The sequence below is a fragment of the Plecotus auritus genome (assembly GCF_963455305.1).
Source record: "Plecotus auritus genome assembly, chromosome: 7".
NCBI classification, from domain to species: Eukaryota; Metazoa; Chordata; class Mammalia; order Chiroptera; family Vespertilionidae; genus Plecotus; species Plecotus auritus.
The window spans coordinates 43,971,876-43,999,198 of NC_137774.1; the positions used below are offsets into that span (position 1 = coordinate 43,971,876).

At 46.0% G+C, this 27,323-nt stretch overlaps 1 protein-coding gene across 1 annotated transcript; it reads left to right on the forward strand.

Moving 5' to 3' along the window:
* Window positions 1-22,435: 22,435 nt before the first annotated feature.
* LOC308254533 (phosphofurin acidic cluster sorting protein 2-like) lies at window positions 22,436-25,555 on the forward strand (the record flags this gene model as incomplete). The annotated part of the gene is made up of 2 exons (XM_080680668.1): window positions 22,436-23,488; window positions 24,080-25,555. Exons 1-2 carry the CDS (start codon window positions 22,448-22,450, stop codon window positions 25,553-25,555), a joined length of 2,517 nt encoding a protein of 838 aa, XP_080536794.1. The 5' UTR covers window positions 22,436-22,447.
* Window positions 25,556-27,323: the final 1,768 nt, after the last annotated feature.

The window sequence follows — 27,323 nt, forward strand, 5'->3', positions numbered from 1 at the left end:
TATTAACTTCTTACCTTACTACATTATGGTTAAAGAACATATATGCATCATGCATTACGGTTCATGAACATGTCAATGGAGAACAAACATATATTTCTTCTTTGAAATTTATTGAGACTTCCTAGGTGGCATAGTAAGTGGTAATGATTTATTTTGTTTAAAAGACTGTGTATTATCTGTTAGTTTGATATAATATGTATAAGAATGCAAACAATAACTTGCATTTGTCAAATCTTCTTCTGATTTTTAGAAAATCATTTATTGCTTCTCATTTAATAGGTCCTATTTCTGGAGGCAGGTTTAAAATTAACGCATTCTATTTTGCAAGACAGGATTCTTTCCCTTAACTTAAAATACATTCATTTAAATGTATCTCTGTGGTTTCTTACACATGTCTATATTTTCCTCAGCAAGATAAGCTCCTTAACACGTCCTCCTGTTTTGTACTCCCCTCTTCTCATCCACTACACAGTGCTGATACTATCTAGTATTTTAGAATTTTTTCACAATTTTTCTGTATTCTTTTTTTAAAATAAATCTTTATTGTTCAGGTTATTACAATTATTCCTCTTTTATTCCCCCATAGCTCCCCTCCATCCAGTTTCCACCCCACCCTCTGCCCTTACCTCTCCACCACTGTCCTCATCCCTAGGTGTACAATTTTTGTCCAGTCTCTTCCCGCACCCCCACACCCCTTTCTCCCTGAGAATTTTCAGTCCACTCCCTTTCTATGCCCCTGATTCTATTATACTCACCAGTTTATTCTGTTCATCAGATTTTTTATTCCCTTTATTTTTAGATTCACTTGTTGCTATATATGTATTTATTGTTCATAATTTTTATCTTTACCTTTTTCTTCTTCTTCTTCTTCTTCTTCTTCTTCTTCTTCTTCTTCTTCTTCTTCTTCTTCTTCTTCTTCTTAAAGAATACCTTTCAGCATTTCATATAATACTGGTTTGGTGGTGATGAACTCCTTTAGCTTTTTCTTATCTGTGAAGCTTTTTATCTGCCCTTCTATTCTGAATGATCGCTTTTCTGGGTAGAGTAATCTTGGTTGTAGGTTCTTGCTATTCATCACTTTGAAAATTTCTTGCCACTCCTGTCTGGCCTGCATAGTTTGTGTTGAGAAATCAGCTGACAATCATATGGGTGCTCCCTTGTAGGTAATTAACTGTTTTTCTCTTGCTGCTTTTAAGATTCTCTCTTTGTCTTTTGCTCTTGGCATTTTAATTATGATGTATCTTGGTGTGGTCCTCTTTGGATTCCTTTTGTTTGGGGTTCTGTGTGCTTCCTGGACTTGTAAGTCTATTTCTTTCACCAGGTGAGGGAAGTTTTCGGTCATTATTTCTTCAAATAGGTTTTCAGTATCTTGCTCTCTCTCTTCTGGCACCCCCATAATTCGGATGCTGGTACACTTGAAGTTGTCCCAGAGGCTCCTTACACTATCTTCAAATTTTTCTATTCTTTTTTCTTTTCCAGTTGGGTGGGTTTTTTTTACTTCTTTGTATTTCAAATCTTTGACTTGATTCTGGTGATCCTCTAGTCTGCTGTTGGATCTCTGTATATTATTTTTTATTTCAGTCAGTGTATGCTTGATTTCTAGTTGGTCCTTTTTCATATCCTTGAGTGTCTCACTAAATTTCTCAGCCTTTTCTAGAAAATTCTTGAAACACCTTATAACCGTGGTTTTGAACTCTATATCCAGTCGTTTGCTTTCCTTCATTTCTTTCATTTGGTCCTGTTTCTTTGTCTCCTCATTTTGGCTGCTTCCCTGAGTTGATAGAATGGCTTTGTGTGCTAGCTGTCCTCTAGGGCCCAGTGGCTCAGCCTCCCAAGTTACCTGAGGTGGACACTCTTGGTGCACCCCTTTGTGGGCTGTGTGCACAGTCTTGTAGTTAAGCCTTGATTGTTGTTGGTATCACTGGGAGGAATTGACCTCCAGGCCAATTGGCTGTGAGGATCAGCTGTGTCTACGCTGGGAGAACTTCTGTGCTGGAGATAGCTTTATGAGACAAGAATTGCAAAATTGCAAAAGCCTCTGTGCTCAGCTTGGATGGGGCAGAGTCTCAGGTCAGAGCAGACAGCTTTGGCTTCCCGTCAGCCCTGCCCTATGAGGCCCCTGGGTCTCAGTGTCCCTCAGTAATGGCTGCAAGCACCTCTGAGAGAAAGCCGCCCTCGAGTTTCATCCGCTGCCAGACAGTCTAGTTTCTTTCCAAATGAGTCTGGGTTCCCAGAACTGGAGTTCAGTGCAGCTGGAAGCTTCCATCCCTATCCCGCTTGAGAAAGCCAGCCACGCACTCAGCCACCAGTCCTCTCTGCATGCGTGCGTCTCTGTACCTCAGCCTTTTGCAGCTCCTCTGAGTCTCAATGTGCTTTTCTCTTTCCTTCTAGTTGTAGAGTTTCCACTCAGCCAGCTTTCCTGTGGTTCTGGATGGTGTTTGTTTTGTATTTTAGTTGTAGTTTTGAAATTGTTTTGTGAGGCAGCAGTTTAGGTGTTTACCTATGCCACCATCTTGGTTTCTCCTTCTGTATTCTTTTAGTCAAGAATAAACTTAGCATGGGGCCCCATTGCTTACTCCTGGGATTTTTGGTTCTGGCTTCACCCAGAACATGGACCCCTCATAGAATTTCTAATCTCTGTATTTAAGGAGAAAAGAGCGTAGCCCAAGGCATCATGGAGAATCACAAATGAGGTACAGGCTTTGTCACGAGGAAGAGAAAATGGCCAATGAGCTCAAGCACAGCCCATCCAGCAGACCTCTCCACTGTCCAGGCACCCAGAGAGCACTTTCCAAGGAGGACACCACTGAGTCTCTACAATAAACCTATGAGCTTGATCCTAGGCTCACCCCGTGTGTAGAGGCACAAGCACTCAGAGACACGAAGTGACCTGAAGACTTACACAAGCATGTGGCCGAGTGACCACTGTGCTGTGGAGTGGTAGGGTGCTCACCTGGTAAATAGATGGTCCCACACCTGTTGGGTGGTACAAATGTTCTGTAATAACACAGAAATATGAGGCTGGAAGTGGAGTCCCTGCTCAGGAAGGTGGGCAGCTGGTATTCCACCAGTTTGTCTAGTCGGTGTGCCTGGGGGTCTGCACCATACAGGTATTTTTTTTAGGAAACCACGAGTGGGTGCTGGGGACACTTGGCTGGTTGGCAGCTGGGGCCCAGGGCTGGGCTGACTGGCCTCCGTGTTCTGCTCAGGATGCCCCCATTGGGAGGCCAGTCTTTGGCATCTGACCAGCAGCTCTGAATCCTGTGGGGGCAGAGTCCTGGCTTCCAGGAAGGGCAGGTGGAGAAAGTGAGAGGCCTTCTCACTGGGAGTGTTAGGGATCCTTGAGGCCAAACTCACCTTCCATGATTCTCCAGTTCAACAGTGCCCGCCTGACCTCCTACTCTCCAGAGAGTCTGGGTAATCAGCAGAGCAGCTGGGGGCTCCCAATGGGGCCACCACCTTAGTTTCAGGCTGTGAACACATTTGAACTTAAGAAGGTTTCTCTTTGTGTTTCCAGTTTCGGTCTCTGTACTAAACTGAAAGGTTAACAGAAAAGCAGTTGGGCCCTCCTATCTTGGCATCAGCAGGGCCACAGGCAGGGCCGGAAGGTGGAGTTGGAGTGTCTGGAGATGCAGATGGGGAAGTGCTGGACGTGGGAGGACCCCGGGCTGCCAGCTGGAAGAACTTCACGTCATTCCACACACCTTTGATGAGGACCCGCAGCATGTTCTGCTGGTGCTGGCCTGGCAGGTCAGGCGGCATATGCCCTCCAGGCACTGGCTTTTGGCTTTTGGACTCCATGACCTTGTCCTTGGTTTTCTTGGGCAAAAACAGCACCTCCTATTCTTCTCCTTGGTGACCACTGTCATGGATGGTGGGTGTTGCTGTGGCCTCTCCACTGCTGGGCAGCCTGCTGACCTGGAGAGAGTGGAAGGTGCACTTGAGGGTGTTGTTGGCGGTAGGCAGGTCTTTGTTTTTCGAGTTTCTCTTCCTGTCTTGAGGGCTGGCTTCTGTCCAGTAATCCAACTGCCGCTCCATCAGCTTGGCACCATCGCCCTGGCTGGGGGAGGACAGGCCCCACTCACTGACAAGATGAGTGGAATGACAAGGCCTCATTGGCGATCAGAGGTATGGACAGAGGGAAGGATGAAAGCACGCTGCAGCCCAAGGGGTTCCATCATCTGAGTCTCCCGATGTGTCTGAGGACTGTTCTACTATCCCAACATTCACCACCTCTTCAAAAAGAATGAGCTATAAGGACTCCTCGTTGGGGCTCTTCTGCTTGTAGGAGAGCAGAGCTTCCTCGGTGGGCAACTGGTAGGCACAGTTGGCCTCGTGATGTACTGTGTGATTCTCATCACGATGTCCAGCGTGTCCTGCATGGCGCTCTCGGCCTCCAGCTTGTGGAACAGGTCCCGCCAGGCCAGGTCCTAGAAGAAGCTGTTGTAGCAATAATGCACGGAGCCCAGGTGCCTGGCCATGGGGTGGGAACCTAGTGGGATGACCAGGAAGCTCATGTAGCCCAGCTAGTCGAGCATCTTGTAGGACAGCTGCTCCAGGAAGATCCGGAGCACAGCGCTGAAGTAGTTGTGCCCCTGCCACCAGGATCTTTACCCCCTTCGGGGGCTGGGAATTATAGTGACAGTATGTCTGTATGTGCCAGATGATACAGCTGAAGGCCGCCTGGATGTCAGCCCTGGAGCGAGTGCACAGCAAGGCAGCGTGTGCCCTTGCAGGGTGTCCATGGGGAACTGCTCCTGCCAGTTGGAGGTGTTGACGAGGATGATGTTTTCAGGCAGATGGTCATCAGAGATGAGGATGTGTTTCAGCTGGTTGTACATGGTCTTCCTGGGGATCTGCAGCTGGCTCCCTGCGTCTGGACAGCGCTCAATATCTAGGCTGTTGACCTGCTTGCTCTGTGGTTGTGCTGTCTGCCGCTCCTTCAGGTATCTGCCCCGGCCATGGTGGCTGGGATGCTTCCCCTTGGCCTTTGGTGGAGGGGATGATGAGAGATTCGGTGTTGGTGATGGCCCACTGGGCAGCAGCTTCTTGGTGAGCATGTCCAGGGATGAGGTCTCTGCCTCCGGGCTGTCCTTGGGCTGTGCTGGCTGCTGCCCTGGGTGGGCATGCTCTGAGGCGCTAAGTGGGAGACACTGTCACTTGGCTATTGCTGCCTGGGCTTGGTCTTCCCGGGCACTGTGGCCAGACTAGGAAGCTCCTTTGTTTTGCTTTGTTTGTTTTGTTAACCCTCACCAGAGGTGATTTTTCCACTGATTTTTTTAGAAAGAGTTGAAGTGAGGGGGAGAGACAGAGAGGGAGAGAAGCATCAATGTGAGAGAGACACGTGGATTGGTAGCCTCCTGCATGTGCCATGACCAGGGCTGGAGATCAGGCCTGTAACTGAGACAGGTGTGCCCTTGACCAGAATCGAACCTGGGACCCTTTAGTCCATAAGCCAACACCCTAGCCCCCTGTGAAACTACTAGGGCTCAGAAGCTCCTCCTGGCTCTGGGCACTGTGGATGCTCCCCATGTCCGTTTTCAAACTGAAATGTGGCAGGCCTTCCCAGTATGGCCTGAGCTTGGGCTTGATGGTGCTGGGAAGGCTGTCATCTTCCTCCCTGTCTGGACTATTGTCGCTGGTTCTCCAGCATGTTAGACAGAAGGTGCAGGTCCTCCTCCACTCGGGGACATGATCTGCAGGGTCCTGCTCTGAGTGTAGGACCTCCTCTGACACTTGTTCCCTTCTCAACCAAGCCATGACATTCTGATTTAAGTTTGGATGCCTTGTCATGGACATGGTTATGACTTTCAATAGTCTCTGCTTCCTGAGCTCCCTCACCTCAAAGTCATCCTGGTCCGGGTCCTACCCATGGGTGGCATCTTCACCGGCCTCCTGCTCTGAGAAGCTCTCATACTCCTCCTTAGAGTAGTGATTTGTGGACTTGGGTCTTGGGCTGGCCCGCATGGTGCTGTCCTCATGGTGAATGGACTGGCTAGACATGGGAGGAGGTCCACATTCAGGCGACTTTGGGAGAGGGGATGCTGTGGGCCACCGAGTCTGAAACACTGTCACTGGACAGTTTGATGCCCGAGGGCCCACGTGTTCTCTTGTGCTTTGGCCAGATTTGCAGGCTATTGTTGGCTCGGGCCTGTGGATGCTCCCAATCTTTGTGAGCTGGAGTGTGCCAAGCCTTCAAAGAACAGTCTGAGCTTTGGCTTGGGGTGCTGAGGGTGCTGTTATCATCCTCCATGTCTGGGCCACTGTCACTGGGGTTTTGCAGTGTGTTAAATAGAAGGTCCCGGTCCTCATCCAACTCAGGGACATTTTCTGCTGTGTCCTGCTCAAGTCCACAGCCTCCTCTAACACTTCGAACTTTCCCAGCCATGCCACAACTTTCTTCTTGATATTTTGTGTCCTGGTAATGGACGTCTTTCCTAATATCCATGGCCTCTGCTTCTTGGGCATCTGTATGTCAATCCTCTCCTCAGCCAAGTCTGGCCCATAGATGGCATTGTTGCTGGCCTGTTGCTCAGAGGTGAAGCTCTGATATAGCCCCTTGGAGTAGTTAACCTTTTACTTAGCCTTGCATCTGGCCTGTATGGCATTGTCTTTCTGGTGGATGGGCTGGCTTGACAGGGAGCAGATCCAGAATTCGGCCATGTTGGCAGAAGCCTCCTTGATGCTGCTGCAGAGGCACAGCCCCTGGCCACCCTTGAGGGGTTGATGCCTGACATTGGCCATGTGGATGGCGCCCACAGGGAGTGTCTTGTAGATCCAGATGGTCTGGTTCTTAAAGCGCTTCCTCCAGCACAACAGGACCTGTAGGTTGTTGCCTTCTCTCTTGAGGAAGTGGGGGTCCTGCAGTAAGGTCAGCCCCAAGTCTGTCTCCAGTTGTCCACTGGGGAACATCACACTCACGTAGGATGTGTTTGTAGCCCTGCATCTTCATGGTGATCACCATTGATATGAGGTTGAAGCCCTGCAACTTCATGGCAATCATCAGGGAGATGAGGTCCTTCTCCAGCTCTTTGAAGACCACCATCTTCACTAAGGTCATGTTGCACAACGTGGGCACGAATCTGAGGCTGGGGCTATCCAACTCCCGAGTAGCAAACAGGTTCTTGGGCATTGGTGTGCTGAGCCTGGGCACGGGGCTGGGGGTGCAGGGGGTTGTGGAGACCAGGACTGTGGGCATCAAGGAAGCTGCAGCTGCTTGCCCCATACAGGTCCTTTCTGTATTCTGGGGTGATGGTTTCTTTTCCCTTGTTGGGATAGAGGAGATACATTCCGTCAGGGGCAGGTTATGAACTGCCATGTAGGTTGGGGGCTGTAGTGCAGACCGAACCCCTAAGCACTCAGTGATTATTGTCAGGAGGTGGGACACGAGTGATCCAAGGACAGTGTGTGTGAAAAGGGACCACATGACTAGGTCAGGGAAGGCCTGTGTGGTGTTCTTGCAAACTCAGAGACCTAAAGTTATCACAAAGGATGTTCTGAAATGAAAACTTTTAAACTAAAAGCAGTTTATGGTGGGTAGTCATGTCCTAGGCTGGCATCTTCCCTGACTAAGGTCAATTTTTACCTTAACTGAGCCTGTCTATTGTCTTTTGGCACCTACAATAACATATCTTTGGAATGTCAAAGGAATTTCCCTTTATCCGGACCCCTCAAAGCATAGGCAATGCTCTGTGAAGACCACAAATCCCCTCATTGTTACCGAGTTAATTGTTGACTTGTAACTATCCTATATCCACCTATGTAAAAGAAGTATATCTGTGGCATTTTACTCTTTATGCAGTCACGGAGGATTCCACACTTTGATTTCTCTGGGATCCTAATGTATCACCACTGGATTTCATGTTACCAACATATAACTCCTGTTTTGATTGTAATGTATAAAATGAGGTGCAAAATTGCCATTCTCCAGAGCATTATCTCAATCTGCTGAGATTTTCTTCCCTCGAATTGTTGATAGCTGGGCTTAAATAAACTCACAAAAGTTCTTCACAGGTTTGAGTGTTTCTTACTTTGACATTTACTTGGTGTAGTGGGTCAGGATTCCAAAGAAGCTCATCGTGGACCAAACTGTGGACCTGGTGTTAGGATTCAACAAAAGACCCATTGAACCCACTTGTTCCCCACCCATCCAGTGAACCTGGGTGAGTTGTGTCTTAATTCCAGGACTTTTCCCTTGCTTGTGGTAGAGAGCTAGATTTGTTTGATCTGTATTTTTAAACACTCCGGGTGGAACTAAGATTAAGGGCTGAGGGATCTTAGGCTAAGACAAGACAGTAGGAAAAAAATGGGTGGCTGGTTTTAAATTGTGGCTTTCCAATAGGAATTGCTTTCTGATAATTTGAGGAAAAAACACACCTTTGTTGTGTAAATTAGAGTTGAATTCAATCAGCTCCAAAAATACAGGGCATGTCCTTCCTCCAGCCCAAGTATCAGGTATTCTTAGTTGACTAAGAATCTCTGTGGAGGTGTCAGGTCATTCCTTATGACATGCAGGAGCCCCAAAGCAAAATTTCAGCTCAACTGCAATTAAAGTGACTCGTTCTTGTGGGGGATTACCCGTAAGGTTTGGTGACAATTCCCTGAACCCTCTGGTTGTTTTAGACAGCAGGGAGATAAACTGAGGCACATCAAAGGGTGGAATGTGATTTTCAGGGAGAGACCCTCATGGAACTCAACTCATAAGCAACACATGTTGACCAACTACATTATATAACAATCCTAGAAACGTTGCTCAGAATCGGCAGATATCAGAAAACATACACACACACACACACAGACAACTACAAAACAACAACAAAACACACCTAAAGTTAACATGGGAAGTTGTGCCTACAAGGCCAGGAGATCCTAGATCCCAGCCCTCATTAATACTCCTGATAGGAAGCTTTTATTTGCAAGTGCTTTACAGAAATGGGAAGATTTAACTAGAAAATATCCACCTAAAAATGGCCAAAATACAGTTGTCTTTGTGTGCCTAAATTCATTTTTTGACATGCAATAAGAATTAGAAAAATGCAAGCTCTTACATTAAACTGAATGAATGAATGGAAACATATCTTGATTTGGAAACAAGGAGATTCTAAGGAGGAACGCTAATAAATTCTTTTAAAAACAATTAAGGAATTAGAAATTTTAGAGACTGTCTCTGAACTCTTATGAAGCTAATAAATGCCAACACCCCATTCTTCCGCCTTCTCTAGCTCCCCCACTATATCCTTCACCCTTTCCCTTCCCTTCTTCCTTCCCCTCCACTACCACTCCCTACTAACTTAAGGAATATTGAGAATAGGAATTCCAACAGCTCCCTTTGGAGAAAAGCTTATCTCAGCAAGAGAGGAACCAGCAATTGTTCCTGATTTTCTCAGTGACCCTGATGGGTTCACAAAGGCATTTACCTGTTAGGACATGTAATCCTGGCTATTCTAACCGATTCCAATGAATATAGCTAATGGTTTCTGCCAGCAAATGCAACACAATTTCTTAACAAAGTTTGCAAGAAAATTCCTGTAGAAAAATCTTTCCACTGTTAGAATCATAAGAAACTGAAATAAGATGTAGAAAAAGGCGGGGGGGGGGGGGGGGGCACAAAAACAACCATAGGGTTGATCCAAGGGTGTTTCACCTTCTCACTGATAGTTTGGGAGAAGTTGAAATTATCATAGAAACAGGAGCCACTAAGACCCCTGTAGATACTGGGGCTACTTTATTTGTTCCTAACCACATCCAACTAATTGTATTCTCCTTCAGAGTAAAGCTTCTGTGCAAATGGCAAGAATATTAAACCAATGTCTTTTTTAATCAAAACCTGTTTCGAACTAGGGAATGTTATAGCCATATTAGCAAATATACATCTTTGCTCATCAAATCTGCCCCAATTCAACTTATAGGGAGAGGTGTTTTGTTTGTTTATTTGTTTGTTTTATGAAATTAGTGATACCCACACATAATTTTTCCAGAAGAGTAATGTGTATTTAGAAATAAATGAACAAGATACTGAGCCCAACAGAGCCTGAAATGAACCCAGTGGTGAGTCCTCAAAGTTGGGGTCCTGGCTGCACCCAGGTTTCCTCAGAGGCTCTGGAAGAGGATCTGCTGGTAGAGTCATGGACAGACATAGAGAGGCATGGGGGCGATGGTGAACATTCCGCAGGCAAGATGAGCATTTGGCCAGTATTTGTCTGAAAAGGAGCCCAGAGTTGGAACCACATATGTGCACCTCTGTCCTATACCCACCCAGGGTGGAGGGAGCTGGGCCCCTTTGTTCTGAGCTCAGGCTTATGCAGTTCTGAACCCAACCCTCAATGGAAAATTGGGAAACTGGTGTCCACAGAGTGGCAGATATTACCCAATGTCCATGACATTCAGAGCCCAGAGTTCAGGAATGTTCAGACCTTCCAGGCCAAGGCTCCCACCTTTCCGACAGAGTTGGTCTGGACATTAGAAATCCTGACATACTGGACAGCTCCTGCCTGTTCCTCTGTTTCTAGGGGTCAGGGGACACTTCTTTTTGTTTGTTTTAACTAAGAGGAATTTTTGTATTATTTTATTATGGTTTAAAGCATAACATATGTTTCCTTTTCCCCCCATGAGCCCCTCCCAGGCCACTTCCACCCCCCAGAAAATGCCCCCACCACCTCAGTGTCCCTGTCCATTGGTTCTGCTTATATGCATTCATACAAGTCCTTTGGTTGATCTCTTACTCTACCCCTGACTCTCCCCTGCCTTCCCTCTGAGGTTTGAGGGTCTGTTTGATGCTTCTCTGTCTCTGAATCTATTTTTGTTCATCAGTTTATGTTGTTCATTATATTCGAAAAGTGAGTGCGATCATGTGATATTTATCTTTCTCCAACTGGCTTATTTCACTTACATTAATGCTCTCCATGTCTTCCAAGCTGTTGTGAATGGTAGGAGTTCTTTCTTTTTTACAGCAGCATAGTATTCCATTGTGTAGATGTACCACAGTTTTTTCTACTCACCTGTGATGGGCACTTAGGCTGATGGGCATTTAGGCTGTTTCCAAATCTTAGCTATTGTGCTGGTATGAACATAGGGTTGCATATATCCTTTCTGATTGGTGTTTCTGATTTCTTGGGATATATTCCTAGAAGTGGAATTACTGGGTCAAATGGGAGTTTCATTTTTAATATTTTAAAGAAAGTCCATACTGTTTTCCACAGTGGCTGCACCAATCTGCATTCCCACCAGCAGTGCACGAGGGTTCCTTTATCTCCACATCCTCACCAGCATTTGTCCTTTCTTGATTTGTTGGTGATAGCCATTCCGACAGATGTGAGATGGTATCTCATTGTGTTTTTTAAAAAATATATTTTTATTGATTTCAGAGAGAGATAGAAACATCAATGATGAAAGAATCATTGATTGGTTGCCTCCTGCATGACCCCTAATGGGGATCAATCCCCAAACCTGGGCATGTGCCCTTGACCGGAATCGAACCTGGGACCTTTCAATCCATAGGCCAACACTCTATCCACTGAGCCAAACCGGCTAGGGCAGTGGTCGGCAAACTCATTAGTCAACAGAGGCATGCATATGGGCATGACCGGTGGGTACAGACAGCAGGGTGTTGGGGGCATGTGTGGGGAGGGGGGATGAGGACAAATATGTGATATCTTAATCAATAAAGAAATTAAAAATAAAATAAAAATGCAACCCCCCCCCAAAAAAAAAGAAACAGAGCCAAATATCAACAGTACAACGATTGAAATTTCTTTTGAGAGCCAAATTTTTTAAACTTAAACTTCTTCTAATGCCACTTCTTCAAAATAGACCAACCCAGGCCATGGTATTTTGTTGAAGAGCCCCACTCAAGGGGCCAAAGAGCCGCATGTGGCTTGCGAGCCGCAGTTTGCCGAACATGGGGCTAGGGCCCTCATTGTTTTGATTTGCATCTCTCAGGTGATTAATGACTTTGAGCATGTTTTCATAAGGCCATGAGACATATGAAAACAGATTTTTTTTTTTTGTGACTAACAAAAAGAATTTTATTAAACTCACTGAAGTCACATGTCCACATATAGCCATCCTCACTGTGGCCAGGTCAGTTCGATGTGCTGATACCTCCACTCTGGGGCCCTGAGCCACACTCCCCAGAACCACCTGGATGTGGGAATTGGCAGCTGTTAGAAAGAAGGAAATGGAAGTCATGTCCACCACAGGCCATTGTCAAATAAAACATTGATTTCTGGTTTCCACTCCGACATATAAGAGCTTGGAAGTCCTTACTCTCATCCTTACAAGAAGAAAAAAGATGAACAATCCAAAACAACAGGAACTCTTTTTAGATCCATCAGATCATTGAAATCACATGGCTGGAAATTAACCTTTGCTGCTGCAAACCACTGAGATTCAGGCCTCCTTTAACACAATACAACCTAGCACTAGCACTTGTGTGTGTGTATGTGTGTGTGTGTGTGTGTGTGTGTGCGCGCGCACGCAAATGATTTTGGGTGAAATTAGAAGAAAAGCAGACACCGAGGAGGTGTCAATAGGAAGAAAAAGGAGGTTGGAGGCACTTCTGACTTGTGACAGTCCTCCTCCTACTTGATAGCTACTCCCCCTCATGAGCCTGAACATCGCTAAGAAGCACATGCTGCAATAACCCATTGGGCAGGCAGGGGAGAGACAGGCTCTGACAGGTACAATGACTTATCCAGGATCAAGAAGAGGTAAGAATGAGGGGTTGAGTCTGAGCCCAGGTCTGTCTCCTCAAATCTGGGACCCTGGCTGCAGCCAGACCATAATGGCTATGGAGAGGGTTGTGTTGGTGTCACTGTGTACACTGTTGGTATTCCATGGAGAAGGTGAGTGAGCAGTCAGCAGCCCACAGGACTATCTATAGTTGTTATTAGGTGAGGGGTGTCGGGGGGGTGGCAATCCCAGGAAATGAGGTCACTTCCTAATAGAACTTGGAACCCCCGTAACCAGGCACCCACTTTCTAGCAACTGCCCAACCGCCACTCACTTGGCAAGAGCCAGTTGACAGTTCAACATGTTCTCTTGTTGTGTTTCCAGTTATCAGGGCTCTGGTTCCCGGAGACCCTGCAGTGAGAGTTGTTCCAGACTCTGTAGACGGTTCCACACTCGTGCCCGATATCTCTGGCCGTTTTCAAGAAGATCCCGTCAGGTAAGAGAAGATGGCCTGGGTCAGACCCATTCATGCCAGACCAGCCTCCTTTGTGCTCCATCCCTGAGTAGCCTGCATGCCCCTCCCCTTCATGTGGTGGGAAAAGGGACCTGAAGGGAGAACCCCGGGGCAGGAACATTTTTTAGGGCGGCTGATCACCTAGAGGTCCTGCTGTGATCACACCCCAGGGCAGGGCAGGGCAGGCAGTTGGAATGTGGTTCCAGAGGGGTCCCTTATCTGTGCCAATGGAAGTCCTAGCCCTCGAGCTGTCACGCCTTTTCCTCGCCAGTGGAGGTCTCAGCAGATCACACTGTGTGTGTGTCTGGAGTGGAGGTCACAGAACCAGCAAAACAGGGCTCTGAGGCTTTCCCCCTGGTGACTGGGAACTGTCTTTACAGAGCTCCACACAGGAGAACAGAGAGGAGCTGACAGATGGGGTCCTCAACTCCATGCCCCTGCAGGAGGCACAGGTGCCCCATCCTTCTTCCAGTGTGCAGACCGGCAACAGGGTGAGTATAGGTGCCCAGTTGACCCAAACGCCAGAACCTCAGGGAGTCAACGGGACTTGGGTTCCAGAAGGTTCCCTGCTACTCCCCTGAGATCCCTCCTAGCATCCAGTTTCCAAAGGAATCTGGGTCCCCATCTCCTCCAGTCAGGAGCTGGGGCCTCCCTGGGCTGCACATAGTACCAGGACGGGGACTGCTTATCACGGCGATCCATGTCTTCATTGCTATGGGACCTGGACCTTATCCCCTTCTGTTGCCATGACAACGGTGCGACCCTGAACACACCACACGTCCTAATATCCAGACCCTCCAGCCCAAGAAAAGCCTCTGTGTCTCATCTTACATTGGGATGTTTTGTCAGAAATCACATGGGTGACACTGTTAATACAGCATGTGCTGTCTGTCCTATGCTAGGAAAATGACCTAAGATACTAATGTGTTTCATATTCCTCGCCTCCAATTCTACTTTTCCTGCCAAGAACCTTTTCTCTTATCAATGTGAAAAACATTCAAAGCTGTGAAAAAGTTTTGTGTGTTTATTTGAACCAAAGTGTCGACAATTGCCAGGGAGCAAAATCTCAATGGGTTGAGAGAATGCTCCAGAGAATGGCAATTTTGCACCTTATTTTATAAGTTACAAGCAAAGTGCAGACTTATGTGGGTTACATGAAATCCATGGGTGATAGATTAGGCAGAGAGGAGAAAGCAAAGTGTGGAAACTTCTGTGATTGGATCAACGGTAAAATGATAGGCACATACTTCCATAGGTGGATGTAGGATAGTTTCAAGTCAACAATGAACTGAATAACAATGAAGGGATCTGTGATCTCCGCAGAGCACAGAGTGGTGACTGTGATAATCCAAAGATATGTTATCATAGATGTAAAAAGGCAGCACACAGGCTCAGTTAAGGTAAAGATTGACCTTTGTCAGGGAAGATGCCAGACTAGGACATGACTGCCCACCATGAGCTCCTTTTAGTTAGTATTTTAATTTCAGAACATCCTTTGTAGTTACTTAAGTTATCTGAGTTTGCAGGACCTCCACGCAGGACTTTTCTGATCTAGTCAGGTTAGCATGTGGCCCCTTTTTTCTCCATACATCCTCCTTTTGTTCAAAATCAATTCAAATTATGCATTGATGATCAGTGTTAGTGTTTTGTCTTGCTGAACAATGGACCAATGGGGATGAGGCAAGACTATAACCTTAAATGGTATTCAAGGTGCAATTATTATTCAAAATAAAAAGGCAGGTGAATGGGAGGCCATGAGATCCTATATGCCTTTGTTAAAAAATATTCTGTATCGCCGAAACCGGTTTGGCTCAGTGGATAGAGCATTGGCCTGAGGAGTGTAAGGGTCCCAGGTTCGATTCCGGTCAAGGGCATGTACCTTGGTTGCGGGCACATCCCCAGTGGGAGGTGTTCAGGAGGCAGCTGACCGATGTTTCTCTCTCATCGATGTTTCTAGCTCTCTATCCCTCTCCCTTCCTCTCTGTAAAATATCAATAAAATATTTAAAAGAAATATTCTGTATCAATTTTAAATTTTGAGCTACCATGGGCACAGTCCTTTTGCTGCTTATCTTAAGTTTTGGTGTTTTGCATCTAGTATAACATTTACATACCAGGAACAAAAGCAACAGCAATAAAGCAGTAACACCATTTAGGAATAGAAAATGTCTAGTGCTAGACTGAGGGGAATAAGCATCTCAGCCAACCAAAAAACCCTTTGCATGCATTATCATAATTGTTTATTAAGCTAATGATATGTTTTCCTCCTCCATCCACTGTCCCTTGTACTTATGATATGTTTGGCCAGATGAATTAAGACTCTCTACTTTTTCATTATCATAACTGATCATCAGAATGTCATTGTCTAGAAGGTGGGAAAAATTTGCAGGTATCCAAATTCAACTTTTCATATGTAATAAGGGAGAGGCCTGGGGAGATAGATATTGTTTCCTTTAGGAAACCATGAAGAGGGTAATAACAATATAAAATCATTTGATGTACATTTAATCAATAACAATGAAGTGATAAAAGAACAAGGTTTGAGCAGCAGTAATTTGTGAGCATCCAGGCCTTGGCGACTTCTTGGGATAGCTTTCAGCCCCCATGGCCAGTGGTTTCTCATCCTTGAAAAGTCTTTGATCTCCATGGTGGATGGAGGCCAGTGTCAGAGACAGATGTCCATTTGTGGTAGGGCATCTGATAAGGTAACATCCTTTTTAACACGTTGGAGAGAGTCTTTAATTAATGTGTTTCAATAAACAAAAATCTCCTGCTTGTAAGTTTTGGTGTTTGAAGTCTTTGTCTCTTGGGAGTACTGTGAAATGAATGTCACAAATTTATCAGTCCCTATAACCTTCTCAATGAGTCATTGATAGTAGTGTAGAATGTCTGCTTTTAGTTTTTCTTATATTTGGAAAACAAAAAGATTTAAAAATAAGCAGTATTTTAAACAGAGTCATATAAACAATAATTATATTCACTTAGTTTAGTCCAATACCCATTTTTTTTGTTTATCCTGATTATTTGCCAGTATTTTTACGAATTCAGTTATTCCTTAGAGTTCTATACATTTTCATTCAGTTCAAAGATATGACCTGCTTAGAAACCTGTAATTTTGAGTAAATCAGAATCCTTTTCATGGATTTTTCTAAAGATGTAACATATTTGAAAATGCATTAGAGTAAAACAATAACTATCTATGAATGAAAAAACAAAGTGGCATGGTTATAGATTTGATTATAATGCAATTGATAAAAAAACTCTGCTTGTTTAGTAAGCTATATCATTTTAAGACAATGATTTTTTGAAAATAATAATTACTGTAAAGTGAGAGAGAATAATGTAATACATATATATATGTACGTATATTTAGATTCAACACATAATTTCAATATAGAAAGAAAAAATAATATGTGAGATTTTAAAACATTGTCCATGGCTTCTTGTATTGAGCATTGGGTATAATTCATAAACTTCCAATGTTTGCGCCACAAATATCTGGAGTCTCACTGCCAGACACCCTCACAGGCAACCATCCCTCTTGGCTGGACTGGTGTCACTGACAGTCAACTGTTAACACCTGAGAGTATCCCATTTGAACTTTTCTTTGAATCTTGGTAGATCCCTCAGAGGGCAGGTTGAAATCTTTAGAACATCCATTTTAATAAAAGCATATGTACACAAATAGCACATTTTTATTTTTTAATTTAGCAAAGCTTCCCATGTAATTTCAAGTATATAAAATAGGCCTAATTTAGTTTAAAAACATTGCTTTAATAAGGATAGAGAATAAATCCTCGAGGTATTCCAGGGCCCGTTGGAATTAACTCAAAGTCATTCTTTTGTTTAAAAAGTCTCTTAAAATGGAAACTCTGGGAAGGTTGCAAATATACATATACAAAAGCTTATAGCCTGGACTTTTTGTAACTCGAAGTAAAGCAAACACAGACTTACGGTAATAACTCTAAAAGACATTAATCACACTAAAAACAGTTTTAATATTAAATATTTTGTCCAGACTACAGAATTCACCTTAATTTACATAAGTATTTAATCTTTTTAGGCCAATAAAAGATTATATGCTAGTAATGCCATCTGGAGGCTGAAAATTCACCACACACATCACATAGATGAACACATATCACATAAAGACCATACACATAATTTGAATTACTAATTTTTACAGAGAAAATGCAAGAATTTTCTTATAAAGTTAAACTTTCACAAAATTTTATAGCCTGTACTGTACCCCTTTTACAAACCTTTCGTCAACTTTCACAAACCTTACCCATTCAGAAATAACTATCCTTATAGAAACTTACATTTGTCCTTTTCCTTCAAATATGACTCCCTATACCTCAAGCCTTCTATTATCATAACTATATAATTTCTTCCAACTTAACTTGAACTTTTAACTCTTAGGAGTCTTAATTTGCAATGATAAGCACAAAAGTGGACAACCAGCATTCCTTAGATTGACGTTGATGAACATATTTTAATCACACTCTCATGTTCAAGAAACACACCTTCAACAAAGCACAAAACATTACATCAACAGCTCCAAATGCATTTTACAGACCTTCTGTAATGAAAAACCCAAAAGCAGGTGAACTTAAGATTTGCCTAGCAACCAATGTTTCAGTATTTCATGTTATTTCAATCTATCTAGATATTCCATAACTTTCATTAAAACTAAGTTAGAAAGAAATAGTTGAAATAAGCTAAAGTGATTTGTGTAGGTGGGTAAGGTAGTTTTTTCTATTGGGATAAGACATATCTTCCAGAGATTTGTATTTTTAAAAATGGCCTAGACAAGAGGTCTTGGTGAACTCAGGTATTTCCATTTCAAAGGTTCTGGGACTTTGGTTGCATAAAGCCAATTATCTACAAGCCTCTGAAATGAATAGGGGAGGTTTGGCAAGGTCAAAGGACATGGTGGGCTTTGAATTGTTTCTGGAACCAAACCTCTGGCCCCATGAAGACTTCATTTGTAAAACTAGGATAGTCATGTTCAATACTCAGGGTCTGGATTGCCACCCAAATGTTGGCAAGGGACTGACAAATTCATGCACCCAATTTATATTGCGACCAGGTAGTGTAACAAAAGAAGACTGGATTTCTCTTGAGGGGTCAGGATTAAGTTTCAAGTTTCTCCCGTTTGGTAAATATGTACCCAAAAGAGGTACATATTTTGTACCTCAAGTCATTGTGGGCTGGTTCCCCATCTACAGAAAGACATATGAGCAAGCCAAGTGTTAGAGGCATCTCTGCACATTTCTGGACTGTTTGGGGCCATTCTGAGTAGGGAGAGTAACCTGTTAAGCCATCTCTCAGGCTCTCGTGGAAGTTAATAATGAAAATAAGGTGATTATCAAATATTTGGTCAGTCTCAAGATCAGTTTCCTCTTGGGAGGTTCCTTTAAAATCATTATTTTCCCTTTTGGTTCAGTATCTGGTTCATTTATTCTAAATATGTATAACTATTCTGGAAAAAGCATATGTGGGATCACTCATTTCATAAAAAAAAAGAAAAAGAAAAAGAAAAAGAAACCTCAGGTATTAAGTGAATTGGGGCAGATTTGATTAGCAAAACATATATATATATATTTCCGTGACATTTCTTAGTCGGAAGGAAACAGGTTTTGATTAAAAAGCAGACATTTGTACAGGAGGTTTAGTCTGATGGAGAAAGTAATTAGTTGGGTGCGGTTAAGAATAAGTAAAGTAGCCCTAGTATCTACAGGGGCCTTAGTGGTTTCCCTTTTTATGATAATTTCAAATTCTCCCAAAATATCAGTGAGAAGGGGAAACACTCTTGGAGCAACCCTATGCTTGTTTTTGTTTATTTACTTTTTCTTAATCGTATTTCATTTTCCTATCATCCTTAAAGTGGGCAGACTTCTCTACAGGAGTTTCCTTACAACTTCATTTAGTAATTCTGTTGCTGTGCTGTGTTGTACCCCGAATCTCACAAAGACGCCTCAAAAAGTCGAATTATGGAGTCATTTATTAAAGGCCGGTAGCATACGAGGGGCAAAAGCTCCAGATCTCGCAGCCCTGAAAAGCTTACCACATCTGGCTTATATTGGCAGAATATCACAAAGGTGTCGATTACATCTTTGGGTTTGGAATGAGGAACCTGGTTTGCACAAAGCAGTTACAGAAGCAAAATTGAGCAAGTTAGTTATCTATAGTTTTGGGTCTACGGATCACTGAATCAACAGAAACACATTATCTGGGGCCACCAAGGCAATTTAGAATAATTGTGCTGTCCACATTCCGGGACCACTGAGTCAACCAGAATGCATTATTTGTAGCTACTGAGACAATTTAGGGTAATTGAGCTGTCCTGGTCCCCAGAAGAATGTGCTTCAATAACCAGTGAGATCACAATCAATGGGATATTCAAACCACCATCCATGGAGTGTTAAATCGATTGGGATAGCATACATAAGTTCAGAAAATCAAAATAACTTTTCTATTGTTTTAGCAAGCAAATAAGTACAGAAGCCAAACAGCAGGGTTAAAATATTAAACAGCATTTTTTACCCAAGCATGGTTGCTACCATGCTTCAGCTGGGCTCCCAGAAATCAGGAGTATATTAATTGGAATAGGTTAGAATAGCCAAGATTGCATTTTCTATCAGTTAAATTTCTTTGTGAATCAGTCAGGGCCATAGAGAAAATTGAGAATGATTCCTGGTTCCTCTCTGGCTGAGAGCAGCTTTTCTCCAAAGGGAACTGGTTGAATTCCTATTCTCATTTTCCCTTAAGTCAGTAGGGAGGGGTAGTGGAGGGGACAGAAGGGGAAGGAAGAAGGCAGGGGAAAGAACATGTCTGGACAAGGAAGCTCAGAGAGCAAAAGATGTAGTGGACGTGCTATAGAAGGAGAGAATGGGGTGATAGCATTTATTAGCTTCAGGAGAGTTAAGAGATAGTCTCTACAATTTCTCATTAATTTATTTTTTAAAAGATTTTCTGTGTTTCTCTTTAGAAGCTTTGAATTTCCAAATTAAGAAATGCTTCCTGTTCATTCAATCAGTTTCATTTTAGGGCTAACATTTTTCTAGTGTTTTGTTGTTTTTTTTTTCCTGCAAAAAATTAATTTAGGCACCCAAAGACAACTGCATCTTGGCCATTTTTCAGTTGATATTTTCTTTTAAGTATTCTCATTTCTGTAAAGCACTTGAAAGTCAAAGCTTCCTATCAGGGGTTAATGAGGGCTGGTGTCTGGGAGTTTCCTGCCTTGGAGGCACAACTTCCCATGTTAATTATAGGTGTGTTTGTTTTCATTGTTTTTGTTGTTATTTTATATCTGCAGAATCTGAGCAAATTTTCTAAGGATGTTATGTAGTGGGTCGAAGCATGCTGCTTATTGCTCCATGATGCTCACACCCCTCAAGTCTCATTCAACCCCCTTATGTGCCTCCGCTTCTCTCCCAGCTATCAAAGCTACCAGAAGGCCTCTAGCCACTTTGGCTCAGTGGGTAGAATGCAGGCCCTTAGAGGTCCTGGGTTTGATTGCAGGTCAAAGGCATGTACCTTGGTTGCAGCTTGATCCCTCACCCTTGTTGGGGTGTGTGTGGGAGGCAACCAATCTATATCTCTCTCATTTTCTCTCTCTGTATCTCCCCCTCCCCGTCCAGTCTCTCTAAAAACCAATGGCAAAAATATACTAGAATGAGGGCAAATAAATAAATTAAAAAAAAATAAAACAACAGGAAGGGCTAGGAATGCTGATGGGCCAAACCCTATGGGCTCTCCCCCAGAAGAGCCAGTCAGCTGAATTACAGTTGAGTTGGAATTTCCCTATGGGGCTCCTGCTTGGCATGAGGAATGACCTCTGACACCTTGCAAAGATTCTTTTTATTTTTTATTTTTATTGTCTAAAGTTTTACATATGGCTCCTCCCCCAACCTCCATTGACCACCTCTTCCCCTCCCTCCCCAAGCCATTCCCACCCTGAAAAGCCCCCACCGCCCCAGCATCTGTGTCCATTGGTTATGCTAATATGCATGCATACACGTCCTTAATTGCTTAAGAACAACTGAGATTCGGGTCAGAAGGAGGATGTGTCCTGTTATCTTTGAAGCTGAGCAAATTCAACTGTCACTTATACAGTGAAGGTTTTCTGCTCAGATTCTCAGAAAGCAATTCCAAATGAAAATCCATAATTAAAAACCAGCTACCCATGTTTCCTCTTGTCTCTCCTTAGACTGGGTTCTGTCAACCCTTAACCTTAAGTCCACCTTGAGGATTTAAAAATACAGCTCAAATAAAGTCAGACCCTCTACCACAAGCAAAAGATCTTGGATATAATAGACAACTTAGCCAAATTCACCTGACAGGCAGGGAACCGGTGGGCACAATGGGCCCTTTGTTAGGTCCGAGCACCGGGTCTGGGTCTGCAGGGCGGTCCTGTGTCAGCTTCTTTGGAATCCTGCCACAGGAAGCAAGTAAATATCAATGTAAGCCGCATTCAACCCTGTGCAGAGTTTCTCTGAGTTTATTGGAGCCCAACTGTCAAGAATGGCCAGAAAACAAAATCTCACTATTTTGAGGTAGTGCTCCAGAGAATGGCAGTATTGCACCTGCTTTTACACATTACAATCAAAAGTGGAGATGTATGTGGGTTACATGGAATCCATTGCTTAGAGAGGCAGGAGAAAACAAAGCAGGGAAATCTCTGGGATTAGATAAAAACTAAAACGATAGATACATGCCTCTCTTATACAGGTGCCTAGAGGCTAGTTAGCAGTCAGCAATGAACTCAATAGCAATGAGCAGATTTGTGGTGTCTGCAGAGCACAGAGAAGTGCCTGTGCTTGGAGGTGTCCAGAAAAAGGGAAATTCCTTTGACATTACAAAGGTGTGTTATCCTGGATGCCAAAAGACAATAGACAGGCTCAGTTAAGGTAAAGATTGACCTTTGTCAGGGAAGACGCTGGCCTAGCACATGACCACACACCATAAACTGCTTTTAGTACTGATTTTAGGCCAACTTTGTGGTTAATTTATGTCTCTGAGTTTGAAAGGCCACCATGCAGGCCTTACCTGTGCTAGTCACAGGCGAGCGTGTGACCATTTTTCATGCACTCTCTCCTTCGATCACTTGTGTCCCATCTCTTGCCACCAATCATGTCCCTCCTTTGTCCCACCACAGGGGGAGAAACCATTAAGTACCTGTATGCTGCAAGCAGCTGCAGCTTCCTCATCGCCTGCAGGCCTGGCCCGCTCGCCCACTGTGCTCAACAGCCCAGTGCCCATGAACCTCTTCTCTACCTGGGAGGTGGACTGCTCCAGCCCCAGCTGCGTGCCCAGGTTGTGCAGCCTGACTTTAAAGAAGCTGGTGGTCTTGAAGGAGCTGGAGAAGGAGCTCATCTCCATGGTGATAGCAGTGCAGATGCAGGGCTCCAAGGGCATCTTGAGATCCCACGAGATTGTGCTGCCTACTAGTGGACCAGTAGAGACTGACCTGGTGCTGACCTTCACCCTGCAGTACCCCCACTTCCTCAAGAGAGAAGGCAACAAGCTACAGATCATGCTGCAGCAGAGGAAGTGCCATAACAACCAGATCATCCTGGGCTACAAGACTTTGGCCACAGGTGCCATCCACATGGCCGAAGTGATGCAGCGACCCCCCGAGGGTGTCCAGGTGCTGAGCCTCAGCAGCTGCATCCAGGAGTCCTCCATCAAGGTGGCTGAGATCTGGATCTCCTCCCTGTCCAGTCAGCCCATTTATTACGAGGCTGGCACCATGCAGGCCAGGCCCAAGGACAAGTCCACAGATAGCTACACCGAGGGGAAATCTGAGAGCTTCTCTGAGCTGGAGGCCAGCTACAAGGCGCCACACAGGCAGGACCTGGAAGAAGATGACTTCGACCTGGGGCAGTCCAAGAAGCAGCAGCAATGCATGCAAGGAAACTTGCAGCAGAAAGTCCTGGCTCTGCTTCCCGGGTCCAACATGTCGGAAGAGGTCCTAGACTCAGATCAGGACCCTACAGAGCATGTCCCCGAGGTGCAGGAGGACCTGGACCTCCTGTTTGACAACCTTGAGAATCCCAGTGACAGTGACCCAGACATTGAGGACGATGGCAGCATCCTCAGCAACACCAAGACCAAGACCAGACAATACTTTGAAGGCCTGGCACACTCCAGCTGGCAGACCGAGATGAGGAGCATACACGGTGCCCAGAGGCAGAAGGAGCTTCCTCGCCTGGCCGACATGCTTGCGAAGGCCCAGGGCCCGGGTAGCAAGCTATTCAGTGGCAGTGTCTCTGACTTGATGGCCTACAGCACCCCCACCACCATGGTGGACAAGACCCGGATCTTCTCCCTATCGAGCCACCCCGTCAACCACCTGGACAGTGCCATGCCAGCCAGCAACAAGGCGGAGTCCACAGATAACTTCTCCGAGGGAGACTCTGAGATCGTCTTCTCTGAGCTGGAGGTCAGCTACAATGCCGCCCACAGGCATGACCTGGACAAGGATGACTTGGGCCTGGAGAAGCCGATAGGAAGAAGGAGGTCCATGACCAGGCAACAGAACTACCAGCAGAAAGTCGCAGAGTGGCTGTGCAGGTTTCAAATGACGGAGGAGGTCCTGGACTCAGAGCAGGACCCTGAGGAGCAAGTCCCCGATGTGGACAAGGACCTGGCTCGTCTGTTTTACAGGCTGGTGAACCCCAGCGACAGTAGCTCAGACATGGAGGATGATGACCGTCTCCTAACCCCTCCCATGCCTGAGCTCATGACATACTCTGATAGCCTGTCAAGCGGCCCAGATATGGAGGAGGATGACAGAGTCCAAGGCACCCCAAAGCCCAAGCCCAGGTCATCCTTTGAAAGCCTGTCAAGCGACAGTGGCTCCGAATGGGTGGCCCACAGCATGCCCAACCCTGGGGAGCAGTCGGCACAGCCTGAGGACAGCCCGGAGGCAGAGACCTCTGCCCAGGACATGCTCCCTAAGAAGCTGCCACGCAGCAGGCGCACCACCAAGACCGAGTCTCTGGTCATCCCCTCCAGCAGCTCCAAGGGGAAGCAGCCTGCCTGCCGGGGCTGGAGCAGGTCCCTGAATGAGTCGTCCAACAGCCTGATCAAGGAGCGCTGCCCAGTCCCACAGAGCCAATTGCAGGTCCCCAGGAAGACTGTGTACAATCAACTGAACCATATCCTCATCTCCAACGACTGTCTGCCCAAGAATATCATCCTCATCAGCACTTCTGACAGGCAGGGGCAGTTCCTGTCGGACGTCCTGCATCAGCACACGCTACCCGTAGTGTGCACCTGCTCCATGGTGGATGTCCAGGAGGCCTTCAGTTCCATCATCTCCTGGATACAAAGATACCGCAACTGCCATACTGAGGCCCCGATGCCAGTGAAGATCGCGGTGGCGGGGGCTCAGCACTACTTCAGCACAGTGCTGCGGGTCTTTGTGGAGCATCTGTCCCACCAGAGCCCTGACTGGCTGGGCTACCTGCACTTCCTGATCATCCCGCTGGGTTCCCACCCTGTGGCCAGCTACCTGAGCTCCGTGGATTACCGCTACAACAGCCTCTTCCAGGACCTGGCCTGGCTGGACATGTTCAACAACCTGGAGGCCCAGAGTGCTGTGCAGAACATAGTGTCAAGAATCACAGAGTACATCACAGGGGCCAACTGTGTCCACCAGCTGCCCATCGCAGAGGCCATGCTCATCTCTAAGCCGAAGAGCCCGGGCAAGTTGTCCTCACAGAAGTTCATTCCCTTTGTGGGGGCAGTGAAAGTTGGAAGAGTGCAACCAATTTCAGCCACGTCAGGAGACACAGATGATGCGGTCCCCTCATGCTCCAACGTGCTTTTGTCCACCGCCAGGGAGGCCTCACACAACCCAACCTCCTCCTCATCGGTGAGTGGAGGCCTGTCTTCCCCCAGCCAGGGTGTCAGTGCTGAGCTGATGGAGCTGCAGGTGGATTACTGGATGGCAGCCCAGCCCACAAACAGGAAGAGAAACAGGGAGAAGGAAGACCTTCCTACCACCAAAAACACACTCCAGTGCACCTTCCGGTCTCTCCAGGTCAGCAGGCTGCCCAGCAGTGGCGAGGATGCAGGCACGCCCACAATGTCCATGACTGTGGTCACCAAGGAGAAGAAAAAGAAGGTGCTGTTTTTGCCCAAGAAAGACAAAGGCAAGGACTTGGAGTCCAAAAGCCAGTGCATCCAGGGCATCGGCCGCTTGGTCTGCTCAGCCAAGAACCAGGAGAACAGGCAGCGGGTCCTCATTGATGGCGTGGAGTGGAACGACGTGACGTTCTTCCAGCTGGCAGCCCAGTGGCCCTCCCACGTCAAGCACTTCCCCATCTGCATCTTCGGACACTCCAATTCCACCTTCTAGCCCTGCCCCTCCCCCTGCCCTTCACCCTGCCTGGGCCAAGCCCAGAAGGGCCCAGCTGCCTTTCTATTAACAGTTCAGTTTACTACAGACACAGACCCTGGAAACACAGAGAAACTGTTTTAAGTTAGAATGTGCTCACAGCCTGGAACCTAAGGGGGTTGTCCCCACTGGGACCCCCAAAATGCTCTATTTAATAACCAGAACACTCCAGCAGCTGGGAGGTCAGGTGGACACTGTTGAGCTGGAGCATTATGGAAGGTGTGTTTTAGCCTCAGGATCCCCAACACTTTCAGTAAGAAGGGTTCTGGCCTTGGAGACCTGCCCTCCCTGGAAACCAGGGCTCTGCTTAATCCTGGGAGCTGGCTGCAGCCTGTGTTCAGACTCAGAACTGGGCCGCCAGAGGCAAAGGGCTGGCCTCCCATTGGGGCATCCGGAGCACAATACGGAGGCGGGCCAGCCCAGCCTTGGACCCAGGCTGCGTACTAGCCAAGTGGCCCCAGAACCATCCACTTATGGTTCCCAGTGAACTCCCGCCTCACAGGGCAAAATAACAAAAAAGAGCTGCATGGTGCAGACCCACAGGCACACGGGCTGGACAAACCAGTGCCCTCCTTCTTGGGCAGCGACCCACCTTCGTCCCTACCTCTTCATGTTATCACAGAACATTCGCAGCCATGCAACAAGTGTTGGACCAGCTATTGACAAGGTGAGCAACGAGCCTCTCCACAGCAGAATGGTCATTTGGCCACTTGCTGGCTGTGAACTCTCAGATCACTTCATCCCTCTGAGTGTTTGTTTCTAAGAACAGGAGGTGAATCAAGGAGCAACCTCATAGGGTTTTTGTAGGGACCCTGTAGGATGTTCCCTAAAGCTTTCTCTGGGCGCCTAGATAGTGGATAGGTCTGTGCTAATTGGTCCTTTTTCTTCCTCATATATGATTCTTCTTGGGGCCTTAGGCTAACCTCTTTTCTCATGTCACAACGAGCCTGTAGATTCTGTTATTGGGTGAAGCCAGAGCAGAAACCCCACGGGTGAGCAGTGGGGCCCAGGCTAACCCAGCTATCTTTGATGGGGCTAGTTTGGGCTCACTCATTTAGCAAATATGTGAGAAGCCCTGGCAGGTACAGACACGTCTCTAGGCACTGACCATATCCAGTGCACAGAGCAGACCCCAAGCCTGCACTTCAGACCTCCTAGTCCAGAGCGATTCAGTCATTCTAGGCTGCACAGGCTCATAGTGTCCACAGGACAGTTGATGTGACATCCTCCTGGCCTCCTCTACCTATGGCTGCATCTTCCAGTACTGTGAAGAGGACGGGAGACCTTTGTTCCAGCAGAAAACGTGAGTCAGTTTTGGATCAGAGCCAGGAGGGGAGTGTGGGGACTGTGAATTCTACGTGCTGGCAGAACCCTGGATCCCACACATGGTGGGGTTTCTGCAAGAGGGCAGAGGTCTGAGGGCTTCTCCTAGAACAAAGGGACGGAGTCAAAGAGAGCTGTGCATGTGGATATGGGTGGTGTGGGTGAGCAGTGGAGTTCAGTGGCAGAGTCAGCTTCTCAGAAAATTCATACCTGTCCGCTCCTAATCCAAGTCTGCCTGCACCCCTAATCAGGGACCATGATCACTAATTTGATAGAACCTCCTCAGTGGCAGCTTGAAAAGTATACTCCACCCTGTGGGAGTTGAGTTTCAGTGGGAGGCGAAGAACCCCACAGGGCAGCTAGTGAATTAGGCAGCATGTAGGTGCAGGAGCCAAAGTTTGAGGTG